The 26,784-nt window shown below is 44.2% G+C and overlaps 1 protein-coding gene across 1 annotated transcript in view; it reads right to left on the reverse strand.

The window, feature by feature from the left end:
- TAOK3 (TAO kinase 3) overlaps positions 1 to 26,784 on the reverse strand; it is a 144,478-nt gene that overhangs the window by 16,870 nt on the left and 100,824 nt on the right. The window contains exons 12-16 of the mRNA XM_024216266.3: positions 24,221 to 24,388; positions 19,575 to 19,781; positions 8,635 to 8,769; positions 714 to 950; positions 30 to 158 (exon numbers count right to left, since the gene is read on the reverse strand). Coding sequence (XP_024072034.1) covers positions 30 to 158; positions 714 to 950; positions 8,635 to 8,769; positions 19,575 to 19,781; positions 24,221 to 24,388 — 876 coding nt within the window. The remainder of the gene's footprint in view (positions 1 to 29; positions 159 to 713; positions 951 to 8,634; positions 8,770 to 19,574; positions 19,782 to 24,220; positions 24,389 to 26,784) is intronic.

A 26,784-nucleotide genomic window follows, 5' to 3' on the forward strand; every position in this document is an offset into this window, starting at 1 on the left:
AAACCTCTTTGAAATGTGGTGGTTCTTACCTCTTTAATCTTTTCCTTGCAAAGCTTGTACTGCTTCTTCTGACTTTCTAAAAAGGTCGCCAGGTCTTTCTTCTGCTGAGCCAAAATCTGTTGCTGGAATTTCTTCTCATCCGCTGCAGTCACCTTTGCCTGAGAGAGAGAGTGTGAGTGAGTTCACCAAGTCTATCGCCAAGCAATCTGTAATTGTGCATTCTGTCACTCCCGAACCCTGCGGTGCAAGGTCCTAGCCTGTCACTATTCAACCACATGAAAGTTTAATTGTAAAAATTTTACCACCCACATACATTTAGGAATTTCTTCCAGTTTCCTGTCTCCTCCACCAAAACCAAATGTGAAATCGTTCATTCTCAAGGCTAGGACAGTGCAAACTTCTGTACCCTACCAATTAACATGTCTCACCCCATGACCTAGAACCATCACGTCTAGGGCTATGAGGGCAGTTCAGTCAGCAGTGTTACTAGTTACGGCCAACTGGTGCTTGGGGACACCTGTCCATTACGAACTAGACTGAGATCCAGCTGGTTTGGGTAAAACAAGCTACCAAAGCACCCTCAGACAGTCGCCACTTGCAGCTCCCAAAATACATGTTTTAGATATGGTTGAACAGTCTTTCCCTGGAGATCACTTGCAGTGCTTTCCTGTTCAGTCTCCCGGCCCAGATATGTAATTCATATAATTACTGACCTCCTTCTCCATGATAGCCACTTGCTTCTTGGCCAGCTTCTCCAGCTCAATGGACGAGTTGTTGGCATGGGTCTCCACCTCCTTCTGCAGCTTGAGGCGGTGCTCGTCCATCTCGGCCTTCAACTTGTTCTCCAGGGCGATCAGCTGCTTCTGGTGCTGGCGCCGCATCCGCTTATAACCTGACATCTGTTCCCGCAACTCGTTCTCCTGCTCATGCTCATGGATCTGTCTTGTAACCTGATGTCATTGAAAAGGAAAAAAAAGTCATTAGAGGCTCCCTTTGCAGGCAAGTCTCCCCTTCACAGCTACTTACCTGCTAAGCAAACTCCCAGCACTCACAAATGGACTCCCCGGGAACACTGCTCCAGGTTTTTAGAGAGGCAGCTACTGTCTAATGTCACAAACAGCCCAACATCGAGGAATCATACAGGCCAGGAACGCCTCTCGCCTGGGATGCACAGCCAGATTTTTCCACATTATTAAGGGGTTTCACGGCATGTCCAGTAACAGAACATGGCCTGTTCCTTGCAGGAAATGCCCAGCTGTTTATGCAGAAGAGAGGCAGGCAGCTCGCTGATCAGGTTAGGGAACGCCACAGAGCACTTGGAAACAAAGGCAGATCTAAGACCTACAGAGTCCCTCTCGGGCAGGGTTCATAAAATGGTCACGACATGGGGGGGAGAAACAAAACTCCTTTGCTTTGGCTCCACTTCTATCCCTTATTAAATCCTCTTCCTATGAGGAGCTGCCTCATTCCAGGCTTCCTCCCAAAGCGCTGGAGGGCGGCTCACTTTCATCGTCTACCCCCACACATTCCCTTCCCCTACCCGCAATCTAACCTAGAGTAACACCAGAACACACCGGGTCAGCACTTTTCATTATTAAATTGCCCCCACTTTGCAGGTTCACCTTGAGACTGCTGGTTGCTGGCCCCCACCCTCCTTTCACTAAAGCTCATGGTGGAAACCCTGCATCTAGCCATCTACATCTGCACCTTGTATGTTATACCTGGTTTTCATCCCATAAGGATTCTCCACCCCCTGATTTTTATCTCCCCCAGCGACTGCAACAGCCTTACATTCTTCCTTATGGGTTGCTCCTGAATGATCGTCAAAATGTGCTTGCCAGTGTTATTTTCTGGATGCTGAAGCCGTGTTCCTGTTTTTATTCTATGGACAATCCACACACAGAGGCAGATCTCCCTGTGCTCAGGTTCCCATGAGTGGCACACACAGAAGCGAGGCGTTGGGTGCCGCACGCTCCTTAAAGAGCGATCCCGCCCATTGGACCCAGTGGTTCCGAACAAAAGGGCGCACTGTTCCATAACCGAACAGTATTAACAAGGTGGATCATACGGGCTAAGCAGATTACGAACACTGTTCAGCTGAAACAAACTCACAGGGTGCACAGATTTCCACGCTCTAAGTGCAGGCGTGTGAAGGAGAGGTAAGAGCCTCAGTTATGCCAGGAATTTTAAGAAGAAAATACCAATTGCAGTGCTCCCCGTTCAAAGGAGAGCATTGTCAGACAGACCACAACCATCTTCATCTTGGGAAAAAGATATGACCGTAGGTTTGCCTAACAAAACCACCATCTCACTATCTGCTGCTATTCACAGGTAGTGGCTGGGGGTGAACGCTGGGCCTGGCATAGATGGCACACGGGATCAGAGACCGTAGCCCTGCAGGCTTGCACGCCACACTTGCTCCACAGATCGAGCAAGAAGCAAATGGTGCTCAGACCTTTGATGGAGACTATGGAAACTTTACAAAACAAAACAATCCTTATTCTCATGCACAGTGGCAACTTTCTCTGCAGTTTGGGGGATCCCAGGCTCTTTTTGAATTTCTCTGTGGGTAGCTAAGTGGTGACCACAGCATCCACAGAAAAAGAAGTGCAAGGCACTGCATCATCACAGCCGCTAGAAGGTGTTAAGAAGCAACAGCTGAGCACTGACTTAGGATGGGGTGCATCAAGGGCCGTTGGATGGCTTGAATTTTAATAAAGGAAGAAAAACAGATGCTTTTGGTTATTAAACACTCGTTGGCCAGTCCAGCATTTTAAGACAACTAGCTGGCAAGAAGCAGCGATCAACAAAACCATCTAAATCAACAAAACCGTACAAGTTTGACAAGACAGCTGAGATGCCATTGGGAACAACAGTACTGGCTCTGTAGAGTGAAACCATGGTGGCTGCACGCTCAAATTCATTCCAGCCAAACCGTTTCCCAGGGCTGAAGAGTTCTTTGTTCTGCAGCGGGCTATGAAAAGCAGATCTGGATGGAGGACAGGAAGAGGGCTGAAAGGCCTTTACCCTGTTGTGGACTGAGAACAGCGAGCAGGACGTAATAATGAACCATCAGTAAAATTGAAGTCAAAGGCCCAGAATAACTGTTGATGAGAACAATGGAATTTATGGCACAAAATGGGCAACCACTAGCATTGCAGGAAAAAAAATGAAACATGCATTTAATTCAGAGGAATGTATCTACCTAGACCATCCATTTTCTGTCTAAACCAGGCTCTGTTCCCAGGGAGAACCTGTGGCTGTGTTAAAGCCAACCTGTTAAAGCCAAACATGTGCCAGAGAAACAAACGTCTCCTCTTTACATCAAGGATCAAAGGACATTAGTCTGAAGTTAACTAGACTGATTATATACTTGCACACCAGCAGCAGGAAGTGAATGGCAAGACGAGTGACAGTCTTCAAATGGATACGATGGGGGTGAAGGTCAGTCAGATGTTAATGACACAAAATCATAACAGCGAGGAAGCATTATGACAACATGTTAATGGCACCCTTAACTATACAAGGACATTAAAGTGCTTTATGAACAACATAATCCTACAGATTATAACAGATAAGGGAAGAAGACTGATTTGTTCACTGCAAAAGTATTTCCCAGATGATCAGAAAATGTCAGAATACTTTAGGGCCAAACATACTAGACGTTCTTAAAGCTCTGTGTTGAAATGAACATACAACAGTTGTCAGGACAGCTACAGAACTGAACGGCTGAATAAAATACAATAGCTTGTCCCCTATCTTTAGTATGGTTAAGGGATGTGTAACCAGGTGTCTTTTCCAGCCTGCTCCCAGCCACTCTACACATTATACAGAATCCAAATCCTCCCTGAGATTTGGTTTTATTAACAGACATTAACAGTAAGAAAGTTTAGCTCAAACCTCCTCCCTAGCCCTAGCTATTACTTGCATTCCTCCCTACACACTACTCAGCCCGCACACCATATCCTCTCCCCAGAGAGCCATGCCCACCTCTCCTATCCAGGTGAGATGAGCAACCAGAATCCACATAACCATTTCCCAGAAATATCAGCCCCTGCTACCAGGGTGGGGTGTTTCAAGAAAACACGCCCAGTTTCTTACAATGAGAAAAAGGACTATGAATGAGAAGACTATAGAACAGGATAGTATCAACTAAAGACTTTTTGGGCAGGGGTTGAGGTACTATCAGTCAGGTGATTCTGTCAAGAGAAAGACACACCAATGCCATAGATTTTCAACAGACCCAGAAAACAGTATATTAATTAAACTATATATGTCTGTATTTGGAGTCCAACTGGCCTGATGTTATTTCAGTGGTCAGACCCATAGAACACTGCCTTCATGTACCAGATGCCTAAGGAGTTTAAGGTCCCAGAGTGAGAATACAAGATTCCCTTGTCTGCATTTTGATTCCAAACAGAATAAGGCGGCCTTCAGTTGAATCCACATTGCTACTGCCATTTTAACTCTCTAGGATTTTAAGCACCAGAGGCCATCGTCTCGAAAACCCATATTAAGTGAACAACTATGAAGATAGACATCCAGAAGTGTGATGGGTCCTGAGAAAAAGGGGTCAAGCCCTAAATAAATAAATAAATTCAGACAATACTGTTACTGTCATCCAACCCCATCCTGTCTCTAAATGCATGGATTTGACAAACTTCCTTTTCAGGGTGGATGCTGCCTGGCATTTGTGATCAAGAGGCAGCATGTCCTGCATTCTTTCCAGGTGAGGGGAACTGGGGTTTTCCAAGCTCCGGAGTGAAGGTTCTTGAATTGTGGCCTGTGGACCACTGGTGATCTGCAAAACATGTGCTTCATGAACTGTGGCAAGGCGCACAAGGCTGACGCCTCCTATATTGCATTAAAATCAACAAAAAGCACATGGGACGCTTTCTCCTTACTGTCCCATGTCAGTGATGCTCCCTGTTGCCACAGGGATGTGACAGAATTGCAAATGGTCAATCATAAACAATGAGAAAGAAGGCAGCTCATGTTAAATAGTAGTCCACACTATGAACAAATCTGAGAACCTCTGCTCCAGAAGAGGACTAAAATCGGCCTTAAAAGACCCACCAAGTTAACAATCACACTCTTGCCTGAATAATTTTTACCTACTAATGTTACAAAAAATACCTAAGATCACAGTCTCTGAAAGAGATTAGAGAAAAAAATATTTCTGTTTTCACAGCTTGTTTCCTTTGTGCCTCTAGCAGCACTTTGTGGGGAGTCCATTTCACTGTTTCTCCTGTAAAGTCAGTCAGTTTCCCTATTGTTTGGGTGGTGCTCTCATGCAGAAACAGGGCAGAAAAACACATTTAAAATCAATGGGAAAGTGTGACTGTATAACCATAACTTTTATCATGGGGCTCAGGGGTAGGTGAGCTACTTGAAATGACTTTGAACTAATGTTTGGCTATGGACTACATTTCAAATTGACAGTGCCCTTTTAGAGACACCCATCTCCTCTGAGAGCCTGCACTAAGCAAAGTCAGCCCAGGGAGAACCTGAAGGTTCAGAGATCACAGATATTGTTCCTGAATTCAACCAGCTGGGACAGCTATTCTGCTCCCTCCCCAGAGCATAATGCATTCTATCTACAGTGCTGTCCATCTCTCAGGCTGAGGGGTTTGAGGGAATCTCATTGGAAGATGATTTTTCACCCCAACAAAACTACGTATGTTTACACAGAGGTTTTCATCCCAAGAGATCACTACTAACAGCATCAGACCAGTCCATGGCCTTTATGAAATAGTTCTCTCACAACTGTACAACTCTTCAGGGGTTGGGGGGCAGAACCCAGAGAAAGCAACTGATGGATAGCAATGGGGAGTGGTCTGGGGTGGGGGGAGCAATCAAATCTGCTCTTTATTTTAGAAGGTGCCAATGCCACGGGATCTAACATCCATGTAGAGAAGACAGCAGAGTGAAAATCAACTAGAAGAATGAAGAACATTGAGATCTGAATGGCTGGTTGCAGGGATGCTAGAAATCTCCCATGCGATGCTCACTAAGTAACCAACCCCCTTCTGAGCTTTCCCTCTGTACGCTCCCTCTAAAACAGATTGGAGTGAGGATGGGTTATGAATCCTCCCCCCTCCATAGAATTATTAACTGCAATTGTAGTGGCATATAACCACAAAAAGGTTATATAAGTGAGGTCTTTGAATCAAAGGGGGGGAAAGCCACTGATATAACTGAACTGAAAGAAAATAAGTATTCCCATTATAAAGTGAAATAAAACCTACACAAAAGATTGTAATACCCACACATGAAACTACATCTCCTCTACCCGTGACGGGTTTTTATGGGGAAACAGTTTTAATCTTTTTCTTTGTATTCGGATAAGGGAGGAACAACAAAACCTCCATGTGAGCTGCTACTGTATGTTCCTTTCCTGTCATTCCATTTCATTCCTGGCATAAGAAAGGACAGGGAGCTGTTCACGGATACAGACACTGGAAGCAGAAGGATGGACGCGTATGGATGAAAGGAAATCCCATGCTTCACCCAAGAAGAGTGGTGCTGGTTGATATAGTGAATGGATTTAACCGGTGGGTATTATCGTCAGTCTCCTATTCGCTCTTGCCAGGAGATACCATGGTGCGCATGCACCGCTGCACTCACTTGAACTCCAAACCAGCACAGCATGACCCCAAACGTACTTCACCTCAGGAACGTGCCCCGTGGAAATGACAGGAAAAAAGAAAGTTCCCTACTCAGCCTCACAACCCCTTTAACTATACGGTGATTTGGTCACGTAGGAAGAGAAGCTTTAGCAAATCCAAGTATCCCAGAGACCCAGTGCACAGAGTATCAGCCCCAGAGGAGGCTGCCATGAAGTGGGGTTTCAGAGTGACCTTGGGCTGTCAACTGCCCTGAGCGGAGGAGTTCAGGGGGCTGTCTGGACAATGCATTTCATCATCACATGAGCACCCTCTACTGCCTGGCAGATGGCTCTCAAAACTCCTCCATTGCCTGGGATAACTTGTTGATAGCAGAATTAACTGAAGTATTAAGGCGAAGAAATAGAACCCCTGGAGAATTACAAGGTGAAAGAGAAGAGGAATTATGCCCTCTGGTGCTGGGGTTAAGGTAGCGAGGAGCCTTCCACGGCGGGTAAAACATATCAGCCAGCAAGATGCCAGTATACATATGGGGTTTTTTTGGCTTGTCCCATGACATTTTGAGTAGTTTATCATTTGTCCCCGACTCCAACTTGACTGGAAAGAGGCTCTCCTACTTGTTCAGTGCAGACAATTGCTTGGCACTGTACAGTCTACAAAAACAGACAGTCCCCAACACGGGAATATCAGAGAAAGGGTGTAGGCGATCTGAGGTCCCTGCTGTGTCAGGAATGCTGGTATGAAGACCTCTAATGCACAGGTTTCTAGGTCACCCTTTGAATTTGGGGGGGAGAGGGGGAGACAATCAGAGCGTGTGTTACTCAGAAGCACACCTGGGAAAAGAAACTCACTGCCCTAGATGCAGGCCAACAACAGGAATGGTAGTAGTCTGAATTCCACTGCTTCATTTTAGGTTTCAGCAGCACAAACAAGATTAATATCCCCGCTGCACAGGCTTTAACCTAAGGTTAACACACACACACACACACACACACAGGGGTTGTGGAAGGGAATCAGCAAATGGTGGTGACGGGGGAGGGGGAATCATTCAGATACACACTAAAACAAAAAGGGGGAGGGGTTACCCATTGTAATTTCTGGGTTGGCCTGCGATGATGTCATAATAGGCAGCAAATGCCATGGCCAGACACTGGATACTTTGTAAATCTTCCTATCCATGTGACCTCTAATGTCAGTTCAGCTGAAATATTTAATATTTCAATTATTTTCAGTTAGGACCCAGTTTCTTGCTTATGCCATCTCTCTCCTCCCTCGGAAGGCTGCTGCTGATTTCAGGCTGTGTGTATGAGCCACACAGAGAGATGGTGGAGGAGGCAAGAAAACTAACTCTTCCGGCACACACCCCTTTTGCTACTACAAAGCCATCTACACCAATCCCATTTGCAATAGTACAAATGCTGCCTGATCCTACCAACCCCTTCTCCTCTCTTTGTGAGCCCACAGGCTGCTGTAAACCCTCATTTACTGGAGCCAGGCAATGTTTCATGGGTTTGAATGGGGAAAAAATGCAGTAAATACAGTTGCTTGAAATAAATAAATCATTGAGCCATCTATAGCCAGCAATTCATCCCTGGGAGGTAACTGTCTCATTTTTTAAATGATCAAATACATCAGCACTTTGATTTTTTTTGTTCAAAACCAAAATCTATTACCTATACACGTGCAAATAAATATATATGCATGCACACCAATTAGTCTCTTATTAGTAGTTACCACCAACAAAAGAGAGAGATGCAATATAGAAAAAATCAGAGAGGAAATCAACTTCACTCATAAATGTGTTTGATTGTACATAGGCTGAAAACACACCCAGAATGGATTTTTTTACATTCTCTCTCTCTCACACACACACACACACACCCCTTTCTGTGCAATATCTAGTTGCTATGCCAACAAAAAAAAAATATGGGCGAGAAGAAAATTCTTAACCCTCTTCCCAACCAAAGAGACAGAGAGGAAGAAGGGGGGGGGTGGGGCGTTTGCTTACCAAAGATGCTGATTTGATTGTGGCAAAGCGCTCTCGGTTCCGGTAGTGGAGGGCCTGATTCTGGACTGACTGGGTAGGCCGCAGCTCAGGCCTGTGATCCCTGTGGCCCACCTCATCCCTTATAAATACATGATCCTGCAGAAATGGATAAAAACAAGGAGAAAGTCCAGCTGTGCTCTTTCCTCGCCGGCTGCCTCTTTCTCACCCCTCTTTCTGCACAAGCACTGCTGTTTGAAATGCATAGTTTAGCTCTCTGCTAGCCCCTGCAGCTCTCACAGTACAAAATGAATAAGCAACACATTGCAGCCTTCAGTTAAGAATGTCAGCTGATCGCTAGTGGGATGCCTTCTGAATCCCTGGCAGAATTTTTTTTTTTTTTTTTTAACCTCCAGAATTACATATGTGCAAAAAAACAAAGGAAACGCACAAAGCAATGCAGAGCAATCAGACTCTTCAGAAAGGTTTGCTTAAAGCGCTGCAACCCAATAATCCCTTTAAAAATGTGATTTCCATGTCTAGCCAGGAGGATGCCGTTCCCTTTTAACACAGGAGCAAGATTTTGCCTCATTCCCTTTCAAGACTTGCTTTCTCCTTAATTTGATCTTTTTGTTTGCTAGCTGCTCTGAAGAAGGATCATTCTGCCTAAAAACATTGCAGGCTTGAAGAGACCAGCTTCCCGATCTTGTGCTGGGAAGACTCAGTGACCACTCAGGGATCCTGCTTTCCAGTCATGATCATGCACAGTTCTAGCACTTTCTCTCCACAGCCTCGCAAAGGGTTTTTTTTTTTTTTTTTTTTTATTATTTAAAGAGACAGCTCGTAGGTTTACCACAAATGGTCTTCTCTGAAATCTCTCACTCTCTAGTTGTGAAAGGCTTAAGAACTAGTGATTTTGCTGCGGAAATACCATGCATTTAAGCGTTGCAACAAAAAGCAGTATTCTGTCGCTCGCTCAAAATCCACGTCCTCTCCAGACAGGCCTGTGAAAGTCCAGAACTGTTGACTTGTTAAGAGAAATGGCTATAAAGGTGACTTCCAAAAGGAAAAAGTATTTGAAAACTGTGTCCCCAGGTCAGCCCAGCCATGCCCAGGGTACCCTGGACATCTTGCCTAAGAATTCCAACTGCTGCTCTCACCAGTGCAGGTTCAAAGGACCTGGCAAAGGTGAAACTCTGGAGCAGACGGAGTTGCCAACTCTTGTCATTTGGTATTTTCTTAAAGCCCCAGCTCCTGAAGTCAATTACATGAGAATCTCTGTTTTCATTTTAAAAAAATAAGTTTCTAGCCCTTGTGGCTATAGAGTAAAGGTTGAAAATGGGACTCATAACAGCCCTCATATCAGAAGGCAAATAAAAAGATCCACAAACTAATTTTTTTTAAAAAAATCTCCTGATTTTCAGAGGCCTGATTCATTATTTTTGAACACTTAGTGGAGGCAACACTGCAGATGGCCACTGACTTCGTAGCCATCCTGTCCTCTAGACCAGCGCTGACCAATATTAGGAAACACAGTTACTGGCTGGTCTACACCAGTATTCCCACTAGTGAGTACTACTGGTAGGAAACTGTATGAAACAACTCTAGTGCAGACAAGGTGCGTCTTGACATGCTTCTTCCTTGCCTCCTAGGAGCATACCTCTCACACAGACTTTAATTTAGATCCATATTTATCGCCATTTTACCCAAGTTCGTGCACTTTCTATATTGTGAACAATATGTAGCAGGAAAGTAAAGGATATAGGAAATATATATATCCAGAAGTGAACCACACATCATTTTAAGGTGCCTAGAGCCAACCATTTTTCTTGTGTCCCTCATTTTGCGATTTTGCACTCTACGCTACATCTCACATTTGAGCTTTGGCGGGGTGGGAGGAATAGCCAGGGTTGTCACGGAACAGAATTTACAATGGCCCCTGTATTTTTAGCATCTTCCCTCCAGGCAAGAGAGAAGATGCTAAACAACCTGCCACCCCTAAATCAGGTGGGGACAGGGAAGGTTTAAAAATTGGAGAGTGGGCAGGGAAAGAGATTAATAAAAGGAAGTCTCTTCTAGAAATAGAAAGCCTGTGGACTGTTAGAAGAATATAATTTTATTTTGCATTTTTGTCATCCTGATGCTGGGCATTTTGCTGGATTCCGATTACTTTTAACAGAGGCCAACACTCCATAAGGTTAGAGAGCAGCCATCCTTGAAACTAGTCTGAATTTTAGCTTTCAGCTGTGTGCGCGCATTAGAGAGGGAGGAGGGTCTAAAACAGGGGTTGGCAACCTTTCAGAAGCCGTGTGCCGAGTCTTCATTTATTCACTCTAATTTAAGGTTTCGCGTGCCACTAATACATTTTAACGTTTTTAGAAGGTCTGTTTCTATAAGTCTATGATATATAACTAAACTAAATAAGGTTTTTAAAATGTTTAAGAAGCTTCATTTAAAATTAAATTAAAATGCAGAGCCCCCCGGATCGGTGGCCAGAACCCGGGCAGTGTGAGTGCCACTGAAAAATCAGCTCACGGTCCACCTTCGGCACACGTGCCATAGGTTGCCTACCCCGGTCTAAAATGTATATACATGCCTGAATGAAGCTAAAGCTTAGATCCCTGTCTTTACTGAAATATCACGATTAAATATTTAAATTTCAAGAATATTTTTCAGCTAATTAGGTTCTTGTGGGTCTATTGGGAAAATAATCAATCTATGAAGCTTTGTAGGATCGGAGTGTTCTGGGTGACCGGGGCTTTGTAAAAGACATTATTGATAGGATAGGCAATAGTGTTCCAAGCAGATGGACCAGCCACTAAAAATAAATCTTCTGGAATCCTAGTTTGGAACATTTTTAGAAGTAGATTACAGAGGCCTTCTGGAGTTCTCCACACTGCAATGACCAACCTAAGGACAAGAGTGACTGGCCGGGGGTGAAATGCAGGCTAGACCTCATATCACCCCCCCTACCCCAGTAAATCCTTTAACTAGGCTGATGGGCTCCTTTTTGGCTGAAGGACCTTGGTCTCAATTCAGAGCTTTAAGGGGAAGGGACACCACTGGTTAAAACAGGGCGATTCTCCAGAGTCCAGCAAGGCCCAGAGAAATGTCCTGTTTGGGGGCTTGGTGAAAAGGGAGCGTGTGCAAAAGATGTAGGTCTTTAGCTCTAGCAGGACAGCAGCTATTACATTAGTGTGGCAGAGGTCAATGCAATCTACTAAAACATTCTTATGAAAAAAATCAAGTGAAGTAACCGCCTTTCCATTTCCCACAAGACAGCCTGAAATGATGCCTTCTCTTTGACACTGTTTCATTCATTTTAATTTCCCCCCATAAGAAATAAGCGGGTGAGATCCCTTGGATTCTCCAAGGGGTGGCGTCTCAAGGATTAAAACTGTGTCCTCACATCTTCATGCGCAACTTCCATTGACTTATGTGCAGCAGCATCTTAGGGCAGCCCAGAGAACAGTCTGCAAGAGGTGAAGAACATAAAATCTTTCAACAGCTCTTTATTGACGTAGTTGAGGGACGTGGCAGTTGATTTGTAATCAAGCACACAAAAAGAATGGAAATTTTAATGGCTGGAGAACCTGGTGTAGACAAACGCCCAATGACTGTCCTTGGAATCCCTGAGTCAGGGTTCGGGGCTTCTGCCTCATGCAAAATCTCCAGCAACCCTGGGTAAGCTAACAGGGCGACACGTTCAGAGAAATGCATCAGGCTGGCCAGAAAAAATACACATCCAATCTTTATAGTTGTCAAGACCAATGGGTGACATTATCATAGCAGTGACAGCTAGCACCAAATAGGTAAAAGGAGTTAAGACAAATGAGCCATGAGGACCCCATTCTCCCTCTGTCAGTGAAGCATACACTGGGCAGTGAGGCCAACAGCTGCTGAGAGAGAGGTCTAGCTACAAGCACAAAGAATGGATGTCTGTAGGTTCCATCTATTTCCTTTTTCCTTCCTTTCTGCCAACAGCCTGAGCAACTATTAGTTTTCACCAGATATGGGTCCAATCTGGAACCTGGTTCCAAGGCCCCTTGTATGGGTCTTTGAAGATGTTAGGAGCCAAACTTGGCAGCTCAGGCCAACCTCTACAACCAGACCATTGGATCCAAACACTCCAAAGTTTGGATCTGGGTCTATCCAGGCCTAAATTTTGTTGACTTGGACAGCATAAGGCACATAACTGGGTTCAAACAGGCATCTGCGCACCTTATATGCAATGATGACCATTCACACAGCACACCTGTGGGGCAGTAAGGTTCTATCATCCCCACTTTATAGATGGAACCTGGAGCACTGAGAGGTGAAGTGACTTGCCCAAGGTCCCACTGGCAGAGTAAGTAACTGAATGCCAATCTCCAGAGTCCCAGTCCAGTGCTATCAACCCAAGACCATCCTTCCTCCTCTCTGCTCATTGAAAAACAATCTTTAAAAGCGAACCCACTACACTAGTGCAACATTCTGAGGCCATCGCCATAGTCACAGCACTCAGATTACTGAGCATATTGTGCGAACAATATCCCCCCCATGCTCTGACCACATAGTCCGATCAAGTTTTTTCATGACCACACTCATGAGAATTAGCTTAATCGGGTCTTTTTTTTTTTTTAAACTGACTCATGCCCAAGAGCATTATTCACAGCTGCATGGACCAGAACACACTTCGGAAACATAACCTTCGCACACATGCTCAAAATATCTGCAGAACAGAAGCCAGCAATAGCTGCGGATGAGCAAGTTATATATGAAACAAAGGTGAACTCAACATATTAAGTATGTAGGGTTTGAGCCTGTTCACACTGAAGTCAATGAGAATTTTGCCTTTGATTTTGATAGGAACATGAGCAGACCCACAGCTTGCCTTAAGTGTTTCAGTACCTAAAATCATCGTTGCCCATGCAATTCTGTGAAAGGTGAAGCAGGCATATTTAAGTGCAAAGAATCAAGGTGACACAACATTAGAGAAAAGTCTCCGTGATCTTAGCTGAGAAATTTGATTGGAGAAATTCATATACGTAGAAAAACTGCATCAACGCTGATCACATTTGATCAGCAAGAAGCTAAATTCCCAAGCTTTCCTTTTCAAAAGAGCATTCACTGACATTTTGTATCTTGACTGATGCTAGGGGAAACAAGCAGTAGCACAGGAAGCAAATTCCCCTCGGACAGTTCAAGAGGACAGATGCTACCTGGACAACAGTATCCAATAGACCACGAGAACTGCCAGCCTTCTAGACACAAATATGAAGGGGAGTGCTACTGAACTAACCATGGTTAGGACCCTAGAGGGAATGTACAACGAAGCTGTGACAACCTCCTCCATTTCCCAGAATTCAAAGGGGGGAGGAATAAAACAATCAGCTGAGCACAACACATTGGATGTATCAACAACCTGCAGATAGGGTCACTTTCAACAAGAGCCCTTTTGGATACCAATGCTCGCAATCGTTCAAGGCAGGTGGGCAAGTACAGAACCACATCTCACTCTTCACACGCAGCCCAGAGGCTCCAAAAGTCCCCACTCACCCTTCTCAACCGGAAGGTAAATCCCATCAGATCTTACTCGTTCTCCAGGGGTAAATCAGAAACCTCAGCCTGTAGGGCAACATACCCCTATATATCCCATCCACTCCACATAGACTGGCTGCACACCTAGTATCCCCACCATCACTGGATCCAGCCAAGATGCCACATACGCATCATGGAGTGGCGAGGAGTCATGTCTATATTTTGTTTCATTTGTAGTTAATGATTTGGAAAGTTTCTTATGTTGCAACAGGACATTGGGCAGAGAAAAGAGGAGTCGATTTTGTTTGTGGAGCTTAACAATTAATGTTCTCCTTTCAGAACCCTTGTTTTAAAAATGTTTTATACAAACGAGTATTTATTTACAATCTGACATCCTAAAGGTTTCACCAGAGAAATAATATTATGACGAAACGCTAAGTGCTTAGTGTTGGTAGCAGCACACCAGCAGCAGCTCTGCAGTGTGGCTGAACAAAAACAACAATGTGGAATGTGATACTTTAAAAAATAAAATAAAAAAAAAAAAAAGACCACCTTTATTTGTAGTAAAAATGCTGTCCTCATTACACTCAATCTAGCTGAAACATTGTGATGTAGTCTCCCAAGGAGGTGCTCCAAGTCCTGTCACTTGGCATATTTAGCTAGGACAGTGTCTACCAAGACACCACAAGACACACGATTGCGGCATCAGTTTGATGGAGTGGTTGACAATACGTCATCTACGATGTGTGTGAGCCGAAAAGGAAGGGCGCTGATATGCTGCTGAACAGCACCCTGGTAAATATGAATAGACCAAAAACGTCCCCTTGCAGCTAATGCCGAAAGGGACACACCGTATGCTCTGTCTGGCTACCAAGAGTTACCGCCACAGTCAACATGTTTTATGGTGAAAGCGGCATTTGGAACATAGTCATGCTTCCTGCTGCCATTACTGCAATGGGTTTCGGTGCTTTACGCTTGCGATGGCACCAGCATCTATTCCTCCCTATAAATAAAGGCAACTGTAACTGCTGATTAATCCCTAAGGCGGCAATTCTCAAATGCCATCCCCGGCTAGCATTATTCAGGAGTCCAAAGGAGTAGCAGAGAGCATCTCTGGGGTACCATGCAAATGGTTATGCAGGATGGACAAATCAAACCTGACCAACACCTGGCATTTCTAACGCACACAGCAAAATAGTATCTGGATGCCATAAGCAAGGAAACAACGTTCTGTCCTCCAAAGACACAGATCTTCATCCTTACTTTCCTTTAGGATACCTTCACTGATGGCATTTGGGCTTTGTTGTTCCTGGGTCGTGTGGCTTTAGAAGCATATAGCGAATTCAGAGTGCACCTGGCACAATATTTTTTCCCCTTTAAGATACAACTGTTTGGTGTGCACTCGAGATGTCATTTTGCCTGCAATCCGTAACCTGAGTGAATGACTGACTCCACTTCCAAAGGGAGATGACCTGGGGAATGTATATCCATAAGTAACATGATCTTTGGCTAGAGAAGTAGTTACCCAACTCTCTCTCAAGAGAGACTGATCCCCGTTTCAGCTAGTAAATTAGTGAGATGCCTCTCCATTACACTAGCTAGATTAACACAGCATACAGAGATGCAAACACTGGGAAGGAAAAAGCTCCCAGGTAGCTTGTGGGAGCTGGATGGAGACATGACAGACACCTGGGCTTCTTTTAAGAAATGTGGTGTTGGTCACTGGACCAGCAGACTGCTCCCTCAGGAGGTCCTACAGCTGCAATGCGATTCAGGAAAGGGAGGCGGTGGAAGGCGTGCGGCTGCCTGTCACTCTCGCCCGTTTGTGAGTCATGGGCTCTGTTGGTAGCAGCTGTGACAACTGGCTCAGAGTGGATATGAAGAACTACCCACCCTGCCTAGAGAGGGGCAGCCTTCCCCTACACTCCCATCTACGAACTCAGTCTTGCTGTGCTGGACTTTTAGCACATGAGCTCAAGGGGGCCTTTATTCTAAACACAAGCTTAGATGCTACTGACAGCCACGGGCTTTAATTCTCTGTCAGAGATTACGTGCCTAGGAAGGGCTTTGGACACACCTTCTCACTGCAGAGCTTAATGATGTTCACAAACGTAGGATGTCATGAGTGAATTACCCACAAATCCCAAGAGTAGCTAGATGAGAAACACAAGGTCATGTCATTTATTTTTGGCCAGAAAGCATGCTCCATTTCTTTATTTTTAAAAATCTACGGCTGTCTAATAGAGATGAACATGCCAGTGCAAGGGGTTTGGCCTGCTTCTTATGCTTCACTTAGAATTCAAAATAGCTAGTAACAGCTGTGACGCTTAGAATCTTTGCCAGGGGCACCCAAACTTTGCTCAACCAAGGACTTCATTGGTGTCTTGCCAAGAACCCAAGGCCTGCCTCTAATTTGCATAAAACGGAATCAGTTGCCGCTCTTATCCAGACTGGCCTCTCAGACCAGGAAGGAGAACTGCATGATGGAACCTGTAGTTTTCATGACACCACTGAATTATTATAAACTTTTAAGCGGAATGTGTGCGAGAAGAGATTGATAGGTTTATAATATTTTAAGCTGGATTCCTTTAAAACATTAGCATCCTTATGTAATTTTGCCAGCCTGTGATGTTTTAATAGCTTTCAGATACATGAGATTGCATTATTATTAATAATCATTTACAGAGCATCCTAAACGTACATGGCACTTGTTTTAGTTTGATAAGGGTCAAATCCACTGCGTGAAAGCATGTGAGTCAAGTGAGACTAGATGATAGCTAGTGGCTAGATCAAGCTCAGCATTTCCTTCTTTTGCTTTAGAAGTTGGTTAAACTGAAGATGAAGACTTCATTTTAACTGGACCTGAGCGCATCATGACTTGTTTGTGGTTAAAGCTCCCGAGTGACACTAACAACCTATTGTTCCCATGGTACTTTTTCAACTGCCAGTAGAAACACCAGTTGGCGTGGAATACTTTAGAGCACAGATTACACAGAGACATAATTAATATGGGCACTAAGCTAACAGGAAGTCTCAAACTTGCACTAACAAACTTTTCAAAGGAGGAAACTTTAAGAAACTAAAATGTCTATCTTCAAATACTGTAAATACACACATATAAAGCCTATTTCAATTTAATTTCTGTGTTTTAACCTCTGCAGTTAGCTTTTATTAGCAGGCATGTGCATTTATAATAAATATAGCTAGATGTGAGAATTGCTATCACCAAACTAATAAAATACTGGTAAAACTACATATAGAATAGAACTTTGATGTGATATATGTTATACCGCATACCTATGTGTACACTCTGCATTTTCTTGTATATGCAAATACAGCAGAAGACAATAAAAAGTTAACATTTGCCAGATGTTACCAGAGATCTATCATATTGTAAGTATAGGGGGAGAACAGTGACTTTCTCAGAATATGTGCTGTGGTAATTGATGGCAAATGTTGACTTTTTATGATAACCACTATATAAAAAGAACAAACAATTAGCCTAAGAACACATTTATTTTTTCAGTGATCTACAAGTGAGCTAAAGTGCCTTAAATCACAGATATGAATGAGTGCCCAGGCCTCCTCCTTCACTTGTAAAGCTCTGAGAAAAGAAATGTACTCAGATAGTTGGTGTCTTAGATGTTAATTTCATAGAGTGGGAGTGACGTGTACACGCAGTGTGCAACAATGAATTTATGCAAACGTATTCTCCTGGCCGACAAGTATACCTGTCATAGCCGTGCCATCAGTAATATACATGTCTTCAGTCATGAGCACTGCATCAACACTGCATGTAAGCCAAGAGGTACGGTGGGAATTTTCAAAAGGTCTAAGGAGTTAGGCACCAAACTCTCATTGGCATTACTTGAGATGGAAGACACTCAGCACAAGACACTGACAGCTGTATACAAATCCTGAAAAACTAGACCATAACCCTACCAATCATCCTGTATTTATACACAGGAAGTATTGTAAAATTACCACAAAATGAAAGTTTATTCTTAAAATGAAGAGCTACTCCATTTGTTTAAAATAAATGCAATTCATGTCTGATAGGAGCTGCACACATTTTATTTTCATGAGCTGTAGTGACATTTACAAGCCAGTAAAATCATTGTAACTTATGAAAACAAACATCCACATCATCCCCCTCAAAGTGTATCTTGTATATCTGGGCAATACATGCAAATACGTAACAAGTAAGCATAAAAATATTTAATTTCTGAAACCTACATAGAAGGAGAAGCAGCTCCAGCTATGATCAGGGACAGCATAAAGCCTCTCTTCTCCCCTCCATTAGGGGGAATATGTGAACTGGTGTTTCACACTTTACCACTGTTTCCTTAAAAAGGACTAACGCTGAAGGTGGGGTTTCCAGCATATTTGAGACGGTAAATCCGGGAGTACTCTTTAAACTAGAACTAAATTATGCTACTTCCCTATCAGTACCTTTATAAATATACGTATCTGGTAATTTATTGCTTGAAGGTACAATTGAGAGCACATGAGAAAAGTCTGACATTGCAGGCGTTGTCATTTTCAATGACAAACTGCAGTTTTATTTTTTTTTAGACAAGCTTGTTTAGAAGAATAAGCATTTAAATGGTTAAAAGTAGGCTTTGCGGTTATCATGCCACTGAGAAATTCACACTTCTATTGTAGCACTGTACAGTGGGATGTTAGCTTCTCTAGCTGCAGAACACCACTATATATACTTTAAAACTCTTTGTAAAATCAGTTACAGCAACCACCTCGATTTGACTGTCCATCATTTGCGGACACTACTAGGGTTATGTAAAAGTTAATTCTGAATGGCAAGTGCAGGGCTAGCGCCTGGCCTGTATCCAGATGACTTCACCTCTGAAGCTGCCACTTTAATAAGCAGAACAGATAATCCGCGAAAGAGAGAATCAAAGAGCAGTGTGGAGTGGAATTTTGCTTTAAAACTTACCTCACAGGAGTGCTTCAGTGTGCAATGCTCCTGTCCAGAGGAAGGCTCCAAGTACAACTCAGACTTTGGTCACAAACTGTGACTGCTAAGTGGTGCCTTAGTAGATGAGGCCACTTCAAACCACAACACACAATGTGGCACAACTGCTCAGAGGAGAACGAGGATCGGAACCCTACGAGGTGTTGCAGGCAAGGATGAAGGGGCACATGCAGAGCTGGGTGAGGAAGCATGCAGAGAACCTACCTGCTCGATGGCTGGATTCGACAGTGCCGTCACACCAACAGCTTTTTATGATTAATTTTCAAAGATCAAAGCCAGAAGAGAAACAACACAAAGAGCTCGATCCCACAGGAGTCTGCTGAACCTCCTGCTCTCAGCAGGTTAGCGAGGGCACTCACTACACATTGCTGTATTGGGCCTTAAGGAACCTGAACCAACCTGAGGGACAGAAGCCGCTGCATGAAGCTGCAGAGAGCCCCGGAGAACATACCTTCTTGTGCACCACAGAGGATGTGGAATTAATTGTGCTCTCATCGTTATGCATCATGACCAGTTCAGGGCTGCTCTCATCCATGACCTCCTGCATGCTGTTCACACTGCTGCTCTGACTGCCCGTGCTCACAGACATACTCGGGATGGAATGGTTGCTGCCCAGACTGTCCATCTTCCGATTCAGGTTTGATCCATGCTCACTGTCCTGCAAAACAAGGGGCACCAGAGTTACAAACACTGCAGGAGATGAACTGCCTAATGCATATTCCTGCAGTGCCCAACATTGCTCTGCAATCCTGCAGTTACAGGTTCTCTGCCGCTATTTCCCAGCACCTAAATTCCTTGCTGTTCGCCTCCTAAAGGCCAAACCAGATATCACCTTAAGGTTACCAGAGGCTCTCAGTCAGTTTTCTCTTTTGTTCTCTGCGGCCATAGCATCTGAGGCTGCAAGCCAGTTCTCTCTCAAACGAAGCAGGGCTGGACACAATTAGTGTTTGACTGGGAACATTGAGGTGCTGCTGTAAGTAGTGCCAGTGATTGAGAAAGGGGCACTTTTCCCTCAGAGCCTGTACTGAAATAATGCTCCAGCCACGATTAGCTGAGGTGCTGTGTATCGGAGATGTAAAAACTGGGGTCCTGACTATTTGTGATCCCTTAAGAATCCCACGGCACTTTTCCCAGGAGCAGGGGTTTTAACCTTGATGTCCGGGCCAAACAGAAATGACATTCTGTCAGTTTAAATGATGCTTGTAGTTTCTATTAAGATACATCGAGTATCCTAAGCTCTTATGCAGGTGCTGCGTACTTTTAAACAGCTAAGTTGCTCCGCAGAAGAGGCTGAACTACAATGGGTGAAAGCATTACAATACATTGAATCACATGATCTCACAATTATTTCTCAAACACCACGATAGAACATGCCCTTTTTTCTACAAACTTAAATACACAAAAGTAGCATCCTGCAATATTTTTCCTTCCTGTGTGCTTGCATCAGTTGGGTAACCATAATGGGCTAGTCTGACCTGTACTGGCTTACAGAGAAGAGAATTTATATAAAGTCATCTAAGTCAAAGGGTTATCAGCAGAGGAGATAATTCTCTACAAGGGCCTTGGGGCTCTGGAATGCTCTCCAATCTCTGGTCCACAATAGCCCTGATTAGCCAAAATTCAGTGCGTACTGCAGGGCCATCTTGTTTGGTCTGGCCTTTGAAGAGAGCTGGGGAGAGGGACTTTACTAGCCAATTAATAGGCTGTTATCTGTAGTAAGAGCTGCTGTTTGGTAGAAGGGCTAGCTGACTGAAATTTGTATTTAGTTTTGTAATGTTAAGTAACTGGCAGAGCTCTCTGTTTGTGTATGGGTGCTTTTTATTACCCTAAACCAAATTTAAAAAATCCCATTTGACAGTGATACACATGTACGAGAAAGAACAATTGTACACCAAGTTACACATGCGTCTCTAAAGCGGCAGAAGAAACCGCATATTATACCGCAGCATTTGAGAAACAATCCATGGGTATTTAATTAAAGAATGCATGTGCACAAAGGACAGTGTTGAGGCTGCATATACAACCTGAACTTTCTCACTTCCTGACCTGAGTGCCTAAACACGCAACCTTAACTTTCTCCTGATCGTTTTGGATGGGAGTTCCTTTAGAAAAAAGTTTCAAAGCTCCAAGATGTGGAACTCATTGGATATATACCCAGCGATGTTCACAATAGGGAACACATCTCCTGCACTCCCTAGGAAGCCTGTTGGAGGGAACCCTTCCCTCCCTCCCCCTCCAGGGTGGGCTTCAGGAGCTAGGCAGCTTTTGCTAACAAGACGAGCAGTGACTGAGGCCAGAGCTTCATTCATTGTGCATCCTTGCTAATTTTTATCCTGTACTGCTAAGTTAGCCATGCATACGTGTGCGACATGGCCTCCCTTAGTGACAAACTGAACAAGCTTAGTGAGAAAACTCAGTGCAACATGTGCTGGGGACTGTAATTCAGTGATATAAAAACCAAATTTTATTGGAATACTCCACGGCACTTCTTGGTAATGGCTATCATCATGATACATTTCAGCACTCTAACCCCAGCGCTACAGCTATTACATTACATTACAATGGCGAAAGTACTCCCCTTCCACCCTACTTGCTGTCCTTGAAATGATTTTGTTCAGACTTTCACCAGGGGGGGAAGAGGAGGAGAACACTCCTGGGCAGAGACAGAGCCTGGGAATTTCAGTCTGAAAGTTTTGGAAAATTCTAAGTGACTGACAACAGGGGGGTCAGAATGGAAATTCCTGCCCCGCTCTACCTATCGTGGCTGGCGCTGCTGCTGCTACCATTGCATAGTTGCCATTCTCCTTCACGGCAGACAGCCCTGGCTGCACTGCTCCAACTGGAAGTACAGGCAGGTGTTTCTTCAGAAGTGCTATCAGTGCCACCCTGTATCTCAGCACAGACGCCCCCACCTCTGAGCCCAAGACACTTCCTCCTCCCAAAATAGCACAACTGATCTAGTTGGCCCAAAAAATTAACCCCAGTTTGCTGAACTTTGACCTCTCCCCTTCACATCTGCCTGCTGCATTGTAGGAAAAAGATACACACAGTCAAGGCCACATAATATGAAGGGGCTCAATGGAAATGATTTTCCATGCACCAAACCATTAGATATTAGTTTATCCAAATGTGCTCATATCAAGTGACATTACATAATTTTCCTTTAATATTAATTGACAAATCACTGGTTTCCTTCTCTAAAGCACAGTTAGTGTCAATTACTGCAAACTGATTAATTGGGCTGTTTACAGCTGACGGTTTGAACTGAATCAGATTTTAATTTTATGCCTGGCTTTGTGTATCAAACAGTGGTTTTCATTTTTTAGCATCAAAGAACTTTTTAAAAAAGCATCTCTGCTTATCCGATTTCATTTTTCGGCTCGTAATAGGCCAATTAATTGATAGAAATGTCTCAGCAATTGGAGAAACGTTGCGATGGTGCTATTGAACAGGCTTGCCTTTATTTAGAAAAGAAGAGTCTAGGCCAGGGGTCGGCAACGTTTGGCACGCGGTTCGCCAGGGTAAGCACCCTAGCGGGCCGGGCCAGTTTATTTACCTGCTGACGCGGCAGGTTCGGCCGATCGCGGCCCCCACTCGCCGCAGTTCGCTGTCCCGGGACAATGGGGGCGGCGGGAAGCGGCGCGGGCGAGGGATGTGCTGGCCGCGGCTTCCCGCCGCCCCCATTGGCCCGGGACGGCGAACCGCGGCCAGTGGGGGCTGCGATCGGCCGAACCTGCCACGTCAGCAGGTAAATAAACTGGCCCGGCCCGCCAGGGTGCTTACCCTGGTGAGCCGCGTGCCGAACGTTGCCAACCCCTGGTCTAGGCCATCAGTCACTGAAGGTAAAGCACATCATTTTTGAAAGCTCATTCATTTGTACCCTTCATAAGCCCCAGCTGTACATTTTAAGCCACTGAGAGAGACTGTGTCTTGGTAGAACTCCCTTCCCAGGAAGGGGTGGCTTTCATGATCCCTCAGCTCTCCTCTACTTTCCCTTTGGGCTTCCCAATTTCATCTCTTCATCCCTAAAGAGCTCTCCATTGCAGCTACTCTCTTTTTGTCAGACGATCAAAACCCATTACTGACGCTCTTTAAACCAGCTGGTGAGATCACTACTGAGTGAGGTCAGCTGGTCTCCTCTTCCACCACCAGCTCCCATATCAAGCTCTTGGCACCCTTTACAGGATTTAAAACCACCACCACTAAAATCCCATTAAACCTGCTGTCCACACAATTATTATTAAATCCAGCTCAACAACAATTATATCATGCCAATAAAATAACCTCATGCCACCCTCATCCCATTCCCTCCACAGGTGAGCTTTGTAGTGTGCCTGAAAGCTCAACACATCCAGATTCTGGCAGTCCCAGGTGAGTGGGATGTGGGACAGGCACAATCCAAAGGCAGAATCTCCTCATGTTAAGGATGACAATGACTTAGATGTATATATTTAATTCCTCGCAGAGTTTTCTTGGCATCCATTTATAAAGTGTGCACACAAACAAATGCTGTTAGGACCCCACTTTGGACTTAAAAATCTTGTGCCCCTGAGATCGGGGGTGGAGGTCTAATCTAACAGCACGTAGCAAGTTAAGAGGCCAAGCTGTAAGAGAATGCCTGAACAAACCTGCCCCACAACTGCAGCTTAGGGGATTTAGGAAAATTTACTGCCCTCGCTCAAAGTATCTCCGAATCCCTGTTTGGCAAGCCAGCTTCACTGCTCCACATTAAAACCTTGCCTATTCCCTCTCTGACCTGGCCTGCCTGCGAAGCCGCTATCTTCTCTTTCAAAATCCTCCTTAAAAGGAGTTTCTTCTGTGGAGCTCTCAAGAAAAAAGTTTTTCCTTTGAAAGAAGTCCAAAACTGAGCTCTCAAGCCACCAACATGTGCATATGCCTAACCTGATGTAACTGCCTTCTCTTGGGGCTGTCGCCCCTATCCGTCCTCACTCCATCTCTGCTGAACCACATGGCACTCTAACAATCTACAGCCGCATGGCGCGCACTCCTCAGGGCAGCAACCACAGCATTCCACTTGCCCCGGAAAGCACCCAGCCGGCTTTTGGACACCGTCGACGTAATTACAAACAACAGTACCTCCTCCTCCTCCAGAGACTCCGTCAGCGGCCCGTTCCGCGCCTCCTGGAAAAGGATTTTCTTCATTTTCCGGTACTGAAGGTTATCCAGCTCGCGTACAGCATCTTTCGTCCTTTGTATTAGGTCAATTAGGACCCGGGGCGGCCGGTCTCGACGAACAAAGTCATGCTGATTTTGAAACGAGAGAAGATATGTGGCCTCAGACACAGCACCATACATGTTTTACCAGACAACATGAGCCATTGTAATTATTACATTAAAAGTCACCTGATATGACATTTCTTCCCCCATCCTCAACACCGTTAGGTACCAAAGCTCCCAAAATTCATTTAGCGCTGATTAGATGCACTGTACATGAGCCACATCAACGTAAGTGAGCAAGCTAGCCATGCGGCAGCCTGACGTACAGCATTCAGATGATGAAATGCTGCATTCAACGGTTATAAAATCGGCAGGAGTGCAGGACTCGGCCAAGCACAGGATATGGAGAAATATGGTCACTGTTCTACTTGACAAATATTTATATATATACACACACATACATATACATATATACACACACACACACATACACCCACAAATCAGAGATCAACTCAGAGCGGGAGGGCTAGTGGGTAGGGCATTAGACTATATGTCAGGAGACCTGGGGTCTATTCCCATCTCTGCCACTGACCTGCTAGGTGACCCTGGGCAAGGCACTTCACCCCCTCTGCCCATTTTCCCTCCTAACTTTTGGTCTGTCTTGCTTGTTTAAACTAGGTGCCTTTTGGGGCAGGATCTGTCCTGTGCCTAGCACAACAGGGCCTAAATCTTGGGTGGGGCCACTGTGAAATACTGTCACACAAACAGTAACTGACCTGTTCCCTCCCTGTGTACGTACACACACAGACACACTCACTCCTCTTTCTCTCTCTTACACACACACACACACACACACACACACACACACACACACCGTAATCCAAGGAGCAACATAATCAAATTTAAACAGCAGCCAATTTGCAGATTATGTACAGGTTAAGTAAAGATGAACATATAAGGTGCATAAATAAGCAGATACTCCAGGAGGAAGGAATTCTTACTCCTGTTACTGGAGACTTCCTGCCTAAACCTCATGCAAAGATTTACCCTCTAGACCTTTCAGATTCATAAACAGGAATAACGGGAGGACTAAGGGCTTTATCGTGCTCCCAGTAGGTCAATGGGAATAGGATCAGGTCCTTACATAGATCCCAGTTCAGGAAAGCACTTCAGCACACGCTAGAGTCCATCCCTACTTAGGACAGAACTTAAAATGCATACTTGAATGTGCCCCCTCCCCCAAATAGTCAGGAGGATACATTTTTAAGTGTTCTAAGGAACAAGTGTATCCTATATATTTCTTCAGGCAAGGACAATGAAGCCAGGGGAAAAGATTCTGTACCCAGAAGGCCTGATGCAGCAAACACTCACTACTGGGATGGCGCAAAGTATTCTGAAGAGCCCTATTGACTCCCATGGAACTAGTCACAGTAATAAGCACCACCCTGGGTTCAGGATCTGGCCCATATTTGTTCTATTTGCAATATAAATCAAATCATTAAAAGAAATGAAGCCAGGTGTACATGATATGTTAAGATGAAGCACTCCTCAAGAGAGGAGTCTCACATCCAGAAGAGCCATGAGGATCAGATTAACTTGTTTGAATGATCTGTATATAGATGTATGCCAAAGGCTTATTTTTAAAATTTTTAAATAAATTAAAACTCTTGTGCATTTGAGTTTTATTAACGGCAATGCCCATTCATTTCAGTATCAAAGTATCTTTTACTAGAACTCAAGCTTTGACGGTCATTTCACAGGGAAGAAAACGGAATAATTTCTATTCCTTTATATGCAGACCCACCAATTTAATTTTTTTTTAAATAATGTAAACACTGGCAAGTGAATGAAGTCAACTTGCAGCTAATTGTGGGTGGAGATAAAATTACCATTTTCATCTCACTGTAGAGAATTTTTAAAATAGAAAAAATGGATTTCAAACCATGTTACTGATTTTGGACGTGCCAACATTAATCCATGCCAAATGCGCCCAAGTACTCGAACACATGTTTTATTTTAAGCTTATATGAGTAGTCCCAGTGCAATACATGGGACTAATTGCATGCTTTAAAGTTAAGCTGGTGTTTTAATACCTTACTGAATCAGGGCCAGAGTTAGATTGCAAGGTACATGCATGAAATAGAAGGGTAAGAAGTCATCCTTATCTAGGCAGAATAAAATTATGATTGCTTAGCTGTATTATAATAGTATCTATAAGCCCCAAACAAGATCAAGGCCCCACTGAGCCTGGCTCTGCATTCACACATATTAAGAGAGTCCTCGCCCCAAAGTGTTTACAATCTAAATATAGACATGACAGATTAAGGGTGGGAAGGGAAACAGAGGCATAGAGGGGAAGTGAGTTGCCCAAGGTGACACAGCAAGTCAGTGCCAGAGCCAGGAATAGAATCCACATCTCCAATAATAAATGGTGAAAATCAAGCTAGATTTTAAAATTCCTTCCAGTTTAAAAAAAAAAAATC

Source organism: Terrapene carolina, unplaced genomic scaffold (assembly GCF_002925995.2).
Source record: "Terrapene carolina triunguis isolate 2854851 unplaced genomic scaffold, T_m_triunguis-2.0 Scaffold951, whole genome shotgun sequence".
NCBI lineage: Eukaryota > Metazoa > Chordata > Testudines > Emydidae > Terrapene > Terrapene triunguis.